Source organism: Halictus rubicundus, chromosome 4 (genome assembly GCF_050948215.1).
Source record: "Halictus rubicundus isolate RS-2024b chromosome 4, iyHalRubi1_principal, whole genome shotgun sequence".
NCBI classification, from domain to species: domain Eukaryota; kingdom Metazoa; phylum Arthropoda; class Insecta; order Hymenoptera; family Halictidae; genus Halictus; species Halictus rubicundus.
The window spans coordinates 13,240,743-13,253,968 of NC_135152.1; the positions used below are offsets into that span (position 1 = coordinate 13,240,743).

Consider the following 13,226-nt stretch of genomic DNA (forward strand, 5'->3'; position numbering starts at 1 on the left):
ACGCTATAATTTCTATTTTTACGCAATCGTAATCGTAATCGTAGTCGTAAACGTAATCTAGACGATGCTCAAGCATACCGTTCGCTCGCTCACCTTCTTTCCCTATTCGCATCGTTGTACATTCGACGAGGCTACAGGCCGGAGACGAAATCGAAAATATCTGGACAACTCGAGCAATGGAAGTGTCTCGACCGATCGTTATACTCGCGTATGTACATGGTGGAACGTATTCGAAATTGAAAAGAAAAAGAAAATATCACGAAAACTTTCCACGGAATTACTCTGAAATGTTTCCGTACATCAAACCCGTTCCATCTCGTACCGTATGAAAGTCAGTGTCATATACACTCCCAAAGAAAAAGATAGCACACGCGTGCTATCTTTAATTTCTCGCATTATAATTATGGTACAGGAAATGTGCCAATGATTTCAGAAAGGCTACCTTCTACTAATATGTAAACACTATCTATATTGGAATTTCTACGAGATATTCTCTCAGGAGGAATGTAAACACACAAATAGACAGAGACAAAATGATAGCACACTCAAGGTTTATTTTGATTTTCTTCAATATGTCGCGAGGTTTAAGGAAGTTAAAGTGGTCAGTCGGTGTTCAGTGGTTCTTGATATTGGTATCTGTCGCATTTCGTGATGGGCCGTGGTAAAAGATTATCTGACAGTGAAATAACGCAATTCTTATTTTAAGAAAACGAAACGGAAAGTAACGATTACAGAAAGTGCTCCCCGCACTTAAATATAATGGTTGGGGATTATTATCGAGAGCTGTCTACGCAGAAGGTAGACAATTTGAAAATTGAAATGACTTAAAAATCAGTATTAAAGAGGAATGGAAAAATTGATCACAATCTTCAATTAAAGTACTGTATAAATCCTTATCAAAAAGGATGATAGAAGTAATTGAGAACGACGGAGGTTCCACACATTATTAAACACAGTTATATCATTTTCATATTTGTCCTATTTTAAATTTATATAATATGGAATATTTTTCAGATGTGCTATCACTTTGTCTGTATTCATTTGGCTATTTGTATTTTTACGACGAGAATTCGTTGAAGAAAACTCAATAAAAGTTATGTTTATATATCAGTAGAAGGTAGTCTTTCCGTATCATTGCCACATTTCCTGTACCATAATTATAACGCGTGTGCTATCTTTTTCTTTGGGAGTGTAGTCTTGTTCGATACAGAAATTCTGCTGTACGAGGAAAAATGAAGCGTGGCGCTCGACAGGGATTAGGAAAGAATACGAAGAGGTTCGAAGAAGAGGAACGAACAAAAGGAGAACGAAGAAGATGACCGAGCGATCTATGTAAATATAAGTGACACCGCGGAAACGTGACCAGTTCTCGTAGTTCTTATAGATTTTATAGTTGTCGAAGGAATCGGCTCGCCCGTGGACGATAATCGAGAGCAGCGGCAAGGATGCGCTCGTAACGTTGTCTCGTTAACCGTCACGAAGATCCGCCGGTCGACTACTATCCGCGGGAGGAACGTTCGAATTGCTACCTCCGGCGAATACGTTGCTCAACTTGTTGTACCTTTGACTTCCGGAACTGCTGACCGTGTTCGAACCCGTGGAATTGTGTTGAGAATAACCGCCGACTCTGGTGAAACTAGGCACTTTGTCTGTTCGGAGGGTAAATGTAACAGTGACGTTTTAGAAAATACACATACATACATACTGTACGCGTATACGTGAAAAGAAACCGGCGTAGTTTACTAACCTTTCCCACGATTATGCCTCCCCCTTTCCTGCGAGCCGATACTTCCGGATTGCCTCGGGGGAATACAAGAGTAATTGCTATCACCGCTACTGTAGGTTGGCGAAGAGTTCCTGGCGTTTCTTCTGCGGGGACTCCTGCCGGTTCTGCTTCGAGATCCGGTTCTACCGTGAAGACAATTCGCTGACGTCGCGGTGAACTGATCGTTGTAGTCGAGCGTGTTGCCGTACAGGCAACTCGACTCGGAACAGGAGCAACAAATGTCCGAGTGGGCGTTCGAGTCGCACGACTTTCGGTCCCATTCCTCGGTTTCCGTTTGGTAGAGATTCTCCGACGGATAACAGTCCTCGTCGTGACGGCGATACATATTTTCGTTCACGATCGATTGTTCCGAACGAGAATCGGTTCGGTTCACGCGACAATACGCGCTCGAATCGTAATCCTCGAGCGGCGAGTCGTTCCGTTGACCGTACAACACCGAGCCGCTCTCGTACTCGTTTTCCTGGCTGTTACACTTGTACTCGTAACGTTCGAATCCCTGCGGAAGAGCGGGCAACGACGGCGGATTCGTCTGCGGAGGCAGGCTGGTGTATCTGTTTTGCTGATGAACGTTGCTCGATTGCGGAACAGCAGCTGCGTCCGTCTGTTGCTGTAATTGTTGCTGATGCTGTTGCTGACAATGATTCGAGCCGTTCCAAATCAATCCCGAACCGCTCAAGTTGTTGGTCGCTCTGATCGGTGGACTCGGCGGACTTTGAGAATTTCCCGATCCGGGACCGGAACCGCAACCGGACCCGGAACCGGATCCAGACCCGGATCCCGAATTCGAGCTTAGACCCAAGCCCAAACCCAACGGTAATCCCGAACCGGTCATCGAGTCTAGATCGTTTTGCCTGTCGATGCTTCGTTTACCCAGATGAGGACTGAACGCGGATTGATATTGTTGCTGTTGTTGTTGCTGTTGCTGCTGCTGTTGATAGTGATGTTGATGTTGATATTGATGGCCGAGTTGCTGCTGTTGTTGCGGCGACTGTTGATGGTGATGATGGTACTGGTATTGATGTTGGTGTTGGTGTTGGTGTTGATGCGGGTGCGAATGCGGATGCGAATGGGGATGCGGATGAGGATGCGAGTGGGAGTGCAGATGCGTTGCTCTGGTCGAACCGAGGGATCCCTCGAATGAGGGTGGATGATCCGGTGGCGGAGGTAGCATGTCGCACCAATTCGGCGGTTGATTCTCGTTCGGAAGCGGCATTCTGTACTGATGCGTTCTCCTGTGTGATTCCGCGTTCTCCTCGCCGTTGTAGATGCTGCCCGCGTTGTCGCTGCACGGCGAGATCGTCGACTTGTTGCGATCCAAATTCGAATCGAGGCTGGAGTAGTCCGGCTTCAGACACGAGTCGCTGGAATTCGACTTGCGACCGCTGGTCTCGGCCGATTCGGGACTACGCGTTGGCATACAGAGCGTGGTGGTGGCGTACGGTTCCGGCGGAGCCTGCAACTGTTTCCTCGTGTTGTAGAAAGTGGTCAGATTGACCTCAGCGTACTCCGAGCCAGTCATTCCGACGATGCCGGGCGGCAGACCCATTTGATTAGGATTGCCGAGCAGCTTCGTTTCGCAGTCCTTGTCGGTGGTCGAGGCCTGAAGGGTGTTGCTCGGTCGCCAGCCGCGTTCCAACCACAGAGCGTCCTTGTTCAGCTGACAAATATCGTTGGCCGTGCCGACGGGTACGTTCAAGTGGCCCAGCTGTTTGCTCATCGCCTGCCTTCGTCGAACGTAGACGATACCGAGGAACGCGGCGACGCTGATCACCATCAGCACCGCCGTGATCATCAGTACCAGAAACCAGGTTTCGCTGATGACAGAGACGGTCCTCTGACTCGAATCGGTTCTCGGTGGCAGTTGGGTCAACTGTCTCGGGTCCATGTTCAGAATGGTCGGGCTGGAAAACGGACCGAGACCAGCGCGTGTCAATCCGGCCACGCGGGCAGTGTAAACGTCACCGGTCGTTAAGCTGTTGATGATCACAGAAGTCGTGGGCGCGTTCAACGACATCTGACCCAACACCTTGTTGCTCTTGTTGCACTTGATTTGAATCTGGAACGATCGAGGAAATTAGTGGATCGAATCTTATCACGTCGCACAGTGGGCCAAAAGCGCCAAAACGGGGACAAAATAGGAAGGAGTAATTCAATTTAGTTCAAAATTGATACTCATAGGTTTCTCGGGTCGCTGATTATAAATCTGATGTCAAAATTACAAAAGAACAAAATGGCGGATTCAATATGGCGGATGCGTAACCAAACAAATTATTGGACTTCCTTGAAAATTGGTATTCCCATATTTTTCGGACCGGCGAATATGAATCTGATGTCAAAATTGTAAAAAACAAAATGGCGGATTCAATATGGCGGATGCGTAACCAAAAAAATGATTGGACTTTCTTGAAAATTAGTATTCCCATATTTTTCGGACCGGCGAATATGAATCTGATGTCAAAATTACAAAAAACAAAAATAAAATTTTTTTTAAACAATAAAAAAATTATTGTTAAAAAAGAAATTGTTGTATCAGAAAACTCTATAAGTGGAACCATACAATGCTTATTTAACAAATTTTATTATAACTTCTAAATTTCTCGAGAAAACATGCTTGTAATTAGTACCATGACTAAATACATACCTCTGCGTCACAAAAATGGATCGCATTAAGAAAAGGGCAGTTTTGGGCAGCTACTTTTTCAAAATAATGTTAAATAATAGTGTCTACTACAAGACTCGACAAGAATCTCCGTGGAATATTGTGGAATATACAACTTTTCGTATACATTTGTAAAATCTGTGCATTAAGTTTTATCGTTCACTTCATACATTCCAAACATTAATTAATATAAATCCAATGTTATTATTATGTATAGTATTTACTTCCTAACGTCAAATTCATTTTCTGCATTTTGGCCACGTTTTGGCGCTTTTGGCCCACTGTGCGTCGCATCGATTAGTTACCTTGTATCCTATCAATTGTCCGTTTTGCGCGTTCTTCGGCGGCGGTGACCATCGAACGAACGCCGAGGTAACGTTTATCATGCCGACTTGAATGTTTTCGGGGGCACCGGACGGTACGTCTTCCATCGTGGTGGCCAGTTTCACGTTGCTCGGTCTTCCCTCGATGGTTTTGAAAAATGGAACTAGAAAAAACTCGTACCGCGTGTACTTGTTCAGGTTGGTTAGAACGTAGCTGGTTGCTCCGGCGTTCAGCACCGTGACCATCCGATATTCCGGTTTGTCGGATACCTCGCGGTACCGTATGTACAGACCTTCGACCAAGTCCGCGGCTCCGAGGATCTGAACGCGTTTCCGAGAAAGAACGAGCAACTTTTATTTAACGAACCATCATCCGCAAAACGGTTACACAACACGATTACATCCTACTTACGTCCCACACGATTTTCACGCTGGTGCTGTTCAAAGGCTGAACCTCTTTCAAGTAGAGAATCTCGCTGTTCAGACGATCCCTCGCGCGAATCAATTCGGATTGCGGTATCGTTTGTTGTTGTCGATCGAGATTACTGCTGTTGCTGTCGTTGTCGCTACCGCTGCTGCCGCCGCTGTTGTTGCTGCTACCGCTGCTGTTGCTACTTCCGTTGCCGCTGTTGTTGCTGCTACTACTGCTACTGCTGGTCCGCGCTACTTCCGACAGAGGCCCGGGAAGCGAAATACCCTGACCGTTTCTAGCACGGACAAGGAACACGTAATTGGTGTCGGGCTTCAAGTTCGTTACCTGAAGAGACAGAGACAGAGACGGAAAGGGAGAGTGAGAGCGAGAGAGGAAAAGGCGTAAACAAATGCCTCGCTTATCTACCGTTCTTTCGTATTTGTAATTTCGCATTTACAGTCTGTTCGACAAGAGCGTGGACGCGATGTCTGAATGCAAATAAATCTTTTCTGTAAAAAAGATTGTATAGGTCGAAAGGACATTTAAAGAACTACACTTGCTTAATAACGTGTCCAATCACCAGCATTAGCGATTATTGCTTCACAACGTCATACATTCGACCAGCTTTGCAGCGTATGAGACAGGAAGAGATCTCCATATTTCTCGAATACGACGAACCAGCGTCTTCAATTTTCAAATACGCTTTCCTCGGAGTTTGTACTTCACGAGAGACCAAACATTTTCGATTGGACTGGCATCGGGGGACTAAGATTCGACATTGTTCCAATCACGACAAACGTTTTCATGTGCCCACGATAATCGTTCTTCGACGTGCTTTGTTGAAAGCAACGGCTTCGAAAGTGTACCACGCCATGCAACTTTATTTTCTTCCAACCGACGTTTAATTGTTACTGTGCCTATTTTTATGCCCTTTTCTGCTAACATTGCTTGCGCTTTACGTAAGGAAAGTGTCGGATCTTTCGAAAAAAGCTGCAGAATTGCTTTATCATCCCTTTTCGTCGTAGCTCGCTTCGAACCTCGATCAGGGAGATCGTCGACACAATTCGTCTCTTTATAACGTTGCACCCACTCATTTACAAATTCGCGAGACTCGTGCAGATATTTTGCTGCACTTCCAACACTCATTTCTGGCCCTTTCGGGTGCTGGCACAATAATACTGCTTCGAATCGTTTAGCGATCGTATACTCTTCTCGAAATGACTCGAACTTCTCAGTGACAGAAACGATACTAAGAGAATTCGGGCTATAGAGGAGACATTGTATGTTTCGACTGGCACAATCTTTGCTGTATTGGGTATCAAATTTCACAGATATCGCGTCCACGCTCTCGTGGAACAGACTGTATATACCTACGTAATACAAATTATACAAAGAAAAAGGAAGAAACGATAAATCGCGAGAAAAAGATAACAAATTGATAGCGGCCAGACTATTCCAACTGCGGAGAGAGCCAATCACCTAATCAACCAAATGGATAATGCCTAGAAGATGACAGACAATACAGGTGATTGGTGATACCAATTGGCTGGATACCGACGCGAATACTATTAGCTGGCGTTCTCTTACGGTGTAAGTGTCGTCGGCGATGTCCGTCGCGGCAACCAGCCAACCGGTCTTTGGATCGGTGGCATAGTATTCGACGGTGTAGTCGATTATCTTGCTGGCGCCGTAGTGGCCCGGAGTCCAGGCGAGCGTGACCGTGTTGCTCGTGGCGTTCGTTATCCTCGGTTTGCTCGGGCTTTCGGGCAAAGCGGACGCGTCCGGGACCAGGCTGCGCCGGTGACTCGCGTCCGGGCTGATCGTCAGGCTCGCGGACCACGTCGCGTTACCGGAATCGGAAGAGGCCACGCAGCTGTAAAGGCCGGCGTCGCTCGGCTGGAGATTCTTTATCGAGAGGGTACCGTTGCTCGCGATCGCGAACCGAGAATCCTCTTGTCGCAGCACCGCGTCGTTCTTCAGCCATCGTATCTTGGGGGTGGGCGTTCCGGTCGCTCGACACGCCATCGAAACTTCGCTGGTCGCGGACAACGTTAGATTCGTCGGTCCCAATTCGATAATGGGCGGCGGAGCATCTTCGATCGACGTAACCTGTCGACAAACCGAAAAACCGCGTATTACAACCGTACAACCGTACTATTATAAACGTGAAAGAAAGTCGAGACTGTCGAAAGAGTCACAGGGTACCTGTAGGAAAACCGTTGCCGTGCTCGCGCCGGCTAGACTGATCGCGCTGCAGACGTAATGTCCCTCGTCCTTCGCCGTGACCCTCGTAACGAGCAGACTTCCGTCCGCCGTCACTCTGTAACGGTCCTGATACTCTTTTCCCGGGAACATCAGTTCCTGGGAGCCCTCGCGAGTCCAGAATATAGAGGGTTTCGGTGCGCCGCGAGCCGCGCAGGAAAACGATGCGTTCGATCCGATGCCGACAGCCTCGTCCTTCGGAAAATTGGTGAAGACCGGTCTCGCTGGAAAAAGGTAATCGATGCACGAACGAGATACTAGCAGAGATACATGGGAATCGAATCGATTACCGCGCGCGCGAGGGCGAAAGCGAAAGTAAACGGGAACGGTGTTCGATCAATTGATTCTGTATGCGAGTCGGCATACGGCATGCGACACGGGGGATACGGAGACACGGGACATGGGACATGCGACACTCACAATGCACCGTCAGAGTCGCGCTCGCCGATATCGCGCCGACACCGTTCTCGGCGTCGCAAATGTACGTGCCCTGATCCAACGATGTTACTTTCTCGATCCGCAGGCTCTTGTCGTCCGAGATGTGCGCCCGGCCGATCGGCATTTTCCCGTCGTCTCGTCGCCAGAGTATCTCGGGCGGAGGATCGCCACCGACGCGACAGGTAAACTCGGCCGTTTGACCCGTCAATATCGTCTGGTTCGCCGGTGTCCCCAGAAAGTACGGTTTCACTGTGGACAATCGACGAGAATCGATTAGAGAGATTAGGACTCCCTCTCGGTATGCATTCTATCTAGTGTTCCTGATTTCTCAACATTTTTCATTTCTCGAGAAATGAACAGTAAGACCATATTTCTCGAGAATTCTCGAGAATTTTTAACCCTTAGCACTCGAATGGTGACTGTGAAGCACCACTAAAAATTGCTGTATCGTTATTCAAAATATTTGTTACATTACTAATATTCTAGGTGGGAAGAAATGTTTCGTTTTGGAATTAAAATAGCTTCGAGTGCAAAGGGTTAATAAGATACAAAAATATTCGGAAACTTTTACCAAACTTTTATAAAGTGAAACGTTACGCTTTTCTTTTGAAATGACTTCTTAAGAAGCATAATGCGTCTAATGTAGAATTAATCTACTTCTTTTTTTTTTTTAACAAAATCTGTAGCCGTAAATTTCTTTCATTTTGTGTGGATGTTGGCTTTATCGTATACAGAACATCGAAAAGTTGCTGAAGATTGGATGTCCTTTTTTCAGTCGACTCAAAAATTTGGAATTCCTTTGTTAGAGTCCGGAATTTATTTTCCTCTGCCGCTAAACTCTTGACACTAAATTCTTGAAGGCTATCTGCAATTTCTAATTCTGTTTTTTCAGTGATAGTTCCTCATTCTGAGAATCTGAAAGTTTTTCACTATTTTCATAAGGATCATTGTTATATTTTCCAAAAGGTCTGCTTAGAATTTGTTTCGCCATTTTATACGTATCTGCCTTGGATGTTAAATAAGAAAATGTATCTTCTGAATCTTTTTGCAGAGACTCTGGATTAAGCAGATATTTCATAAGGGATACAGCGATCTTGTCTCTTCTTTTAGATATTTCTTCTTTAATGACAATAGGAAACTCATTGCTCAATTCAGTATCCAGTTTTTCTAGTTTTAAATCAGAATTTAAGAGAACTTAAGAATTTATGTTATAAAATAAATGAGATTCATAAGAATTTTCCTACATTTAAATTTCTCGAGAAATACTGGAATATTTCAATTATAAAATTCAATTATAAAATTTCTCGAGAAATTCTCGAGAAGGAACACTAATTCTCTCCCGTTTCGAACGATTCGTTACCGTGAACCGTCAACAATGCCACCGCGGACTCCTTCACTCCCACCATGTTCTCGGCGACGCACTGGTACTTTCCTTGGTCCGTTTGCCTGACATCGGAGATCATCAAATTTCCGCCGTCCACCAATGTGATCCTGCGTAAAGAAAACACGACAATGACGGATCGATTAGCGAACGCTCGTACCTATTATCCGCGAATCGGAATCGAAATCGAAAAGATTGCGAATCTACGATACCGTTTGGTTTTGATTTACCGTTTAGCGTCCAGTTTTATCTTGGCACCGTTCCTCTTCCAATGCAAAGTCGGTTCAGGATTTCCGCGAGGTGGTTCGCACTCCAACAAAGCGGTTTCCCCAGCCGCGACTCTGGTGTTTTGCGGTATTTTGCGAAAGTCATCCCTCAGCACTGCAACAAAGAAATTCGTATGATATATAAATCAGGGCAGGCTTCCTTTCCTATTGAACAATTTAGGCGATCGAAGCTCGACACGATTCGTTGTTACATACGCGCTCGACGTATACCGTCAGTCCCATAAGTACGCTCTTAAAAATCGCATAACTTTGTCAATATTGGACTGTACTACTTGAATTTTTTTGAGACGTTAGAACAATTGGATCACCACATAACGTGAGAAAAATGTTTGATTAACATTGCAATTGGTCGAAATTACAGAGAAAGTATTAGAAGTTGCATTTTGCAACTTTTTTATGCGGGGTTATATTCAAAATTTAAAAAGTACGTTTTGTGCATCCGTATCAATTATACATATTCTGAATATTTCATCTAAATCGGTCAACATTGCACCGAGCTACAAATGTTTAACGATGAAAACTTAAGGGCGAAAGTCGCAGAATTTTGGCCTTCTCAGGGAATTTATGTGATCATTTTGGAACACCTGCAGCTGATTGCAACGTTCACCGATTTTGAGGAAATTCTCAGAATATGTATAATTCATCTACAAATCGTACTTTCTACATTTTCAATGCAAGTCCACACAAAAAAGTTGCAAAGTACAACTTTTAGTATTTTCTCTGCACTTTCGACCAATTGCAATTTTTGTAAAAAATTTTTTTCGTAGTGATCCAATAGTTCTAACTTCTCAAAAAAAATTCAAGCAGTATAGTCCAATATTAACAAAGTTATGCGATTTCTAAGAGCGTACGAGTATTAGTGGGAGTCACTGTATACCTATTTCTACCGATGGCGGTCAAATGACCGCTTTTCAAATAAACGTTACATTCATTTCCAGTTGATTATAAATAATACAGAATTTAGCGTAGACAATAAAACACAAAATAATTATCATGTAATGATTAAAAAACATTTATTTTTTCGGGCTTTCGGAATATACATTTTTAGAAAGAAGACTCGAAAGTGAAAAATTGTAATGCCGCGTACAGAGCCAGGGAATTTGCTAAAACACAATCGGATGACAATTTCCTGGAAAACTTAAAATTAGTTGTAAGTTTGAGATTTCAATGCAAATAACTTTATAAAATTTCATATATTTTCCAGCGGTCAAAAGATCGCAAAATACAACTTTTATTATTTTCTCTGCACTTTCGACCAATTGCAATTTTTATAAAAAATTTTCACTTTATGTAGTGAACCAATTGTTCTAAAAAAAAATTCAAGTAGTCCAATATTGACAAAGTTATGCGATTTTTAAGAGCGTACGAACACTTATGGCACTAACTATAGGTGAATCGGGCGATTTGCTCGTACAAGTTTCGTACGAATTTTTTTACGAACGAACGAGGACGAGCGTCCGTCCCCGCGTGTCTCGAGTTTCTGTAGTTTCTTCGGGGAAAATGGGGAAAACGGTATCCCATTTGGAACAAAGAAACTGCGTTTAACGTTGCGAGAGGACAAGAGGATTTATAGAAGCTTTAAGTGGAAATACGGTAGCCGGATCGGAACTATTTCGGACCAGCGAATCGATGGGGAACGGAAAATTGGGTACGCGTTTCGATACCGAGGAATTTACCATCGATACTTTCCACGGAACGAGAAGAGCCAAAGCGCCCGCTTTGTCTTTTCGTTTTTGCTCCTTTTCTCTTTTGCGTTTATCCCGCTGGTCGGTCGGCTTTTAAAATTTTCGCAGGTAACGCGTTGATTCGTCTACGGTGGATCGTTTACAGTTCACCGATACGAAATCGCGCGACACCGCTGCGAACGCGGGTTTGCTTTCGATCGGGGCCGTCGGGATCGACAAAACGATTTGTCGGGAGTCCCGTAAATCGCGTCGATCGTTCGCGCTTCAACGATAAACGGGAAACGAAGAAAAATGTTGGAGCGGCATCTGTACCGACACACGATCCTTTCTCTTTTCGATCGTCTCGGTCTTCTCTCCTCGTCTCGTCTCTCGTCTCTCGTCAACGAGCGAGCGGATGAGTCATGCGACCTAGGCCAGTGTATCGGCCTAAACCGTTCCGCTCTGTTTGCTCATCGTTAGCGCCGTACAAACAGTTCTGTACGTCCGAGCGGTACGGTTTGAACAGCTTTCGTCGTTTCTTATACGAAACAAATTCGTGCAGTGGGAGAAGAGGCGGTTCTCGACTCGACGCACGACGCCGCGGCGCCGCGCGCCGCACCGGTCCAGACCGTTCTTCTATCGTACATTGGGGAAACAAAGGCGAAAGCGCTAGATAAGATAGTCCTCGTCGTCATTCTCTTTATGCAGCATCCGTTGCTGTATCGAAACCGAAGAAAATCCTGAAACTGTTCTGGTAAAGGTCTTTAACAAAAAAAAAAAAAAAAAAAATAGAATAAAATATACTTATAATAAAATTTAAATAATTAAAATTTACTATTCTTTTACGTCTAAAATGAAATCTAAAAGTTATTAATCACCTTAATACATATATTAATATCAAAATTAATTTATCATCCTCAGTAATTATACATGTATAATGATTAATTAAACTCAAATAAAAATACCCTGAAAAAATTACTAATAATATTATAAAAAATTTGCAAAAAATTATAAATTTTCCATCCCCTATAAATTGATATCTATCCACCCCCAAAAATATATCAAAAAATAATTTTATGACTCGAATAGTATAATTAATTGTTAAAATTGTTGAAATGATTAAAATATACATTATTATTGAAACTGTTCTGGTCTTGTTCAACGAACACGTGATATTTGTTGTAAGGATATTTATTTCAGAACGGAACTGACAGAGTGACGTCTGTAGCTGACGATTGACTAGGTTTTCATCGTCCTGTCTACTTACAGTAACGAGAGAAAAAAGTTTGTTGCGTTAACCTTAAGAATTTGTTGAATTGTGAATGAAGTTGCTATTGAGAAATTCTGAAGTATTGGTCTTTGATCCTCAAAACGGCTAAAGTCTTTTTTTTTATAACTTTTTTTAAAATTAGATCAAATGACTTGAATGTTATTGAGAAGTTAGAAGGATCAGTTTATTAGACGAGGTGTAAAAAATTGATGAAAAGAATTTGAATTGGTCGGAGTCGCAAAAGAAATAGTGAAAATTGATTTCTTCAGCTTTTTTATCTGAGCTTTGCTATCTGTTCTATTGACTCGAATAAATTATATCCTTGCTGAACATTTCACCGATATTGGTTACTTCGTTTACGAGTTTTTTTTTTGTATACGTTTATTTTAAAGTGGTCGCATTAACAGTTAGGTCATTAGCGACCACATCAGTTACAATTGAATATAACAGAGAAGGTTACAGTTATTTTTTACATTGTGGTGGGTTACAGCAAAAACAAATTTATAACATTTTATATATATCAGTCGATTTAAGAAACAAAAGGACGTTTCCAATATTGTTCTCGTTTAAATTTGTCATGAGGTCATTTTCGATGGAAATTCTGTATCGTTGAGAAGAGAATTTAGGACATTCGAGTAGGATATGTTGGATGTTGTTGGATACGGCGTAAACGATTAAAAGTGCGATTTTAAGTCGAAAATCGTGAAAAATGGCAATTTTTCCACTTTTAAGCGTTTATAACTC

General features: G+C 43.3%; 1 protein-coding gene across 1 annotated transcript in view; it reads right to left on the reverse strand.

The window, feature by feature from the left end:
- Positions 1–850: 850 nt before the first annotated feature.
- LOC143353509 (roundabout homolog 2) overlaps positions 851–13,226 on the reverse strand; it is a 46,916-nt gene continuing 34,540 nt past the window's right edge. The window contains exons 3-11 of the mRNA XM_076786895.1: positions 9,492–9,642; positions 9,241–9,371; positions 7,863–8,129; positions 7,386–7,666; positions 6,768–7,289; positions 5,181–5,525; positions 4,751–5,089; positions 1,748–3,842; positions 851–1,649 (exon numbers count right to left, since the gene is read on the reverse strand). Of these exons, the coding sequence (XP_076643010.1) occupies positions 1,468–1,649; positions 1,748–3,842; positions 4,751–5,089; positions 5,181–5,525; positions 6,768–7,289; positions 7,386–7,666; positions 7,863–8,129; positions 9,241–9,371; positions 9,492–9,642 (4,313 nt within the window). The 3' untranslated portion in view covers positions 851–1,467. The remainder of the gene's footprint in view (positions 1,650–1,747; positions 3,843–4,750; positions 5,090–5,180; positions 5,526–6,767; positions 7,290–7,385; positions 7,667–7,862; positions 8,130–9,240; positions 9,372–9,491; positions 9,643–13,226) is intronic.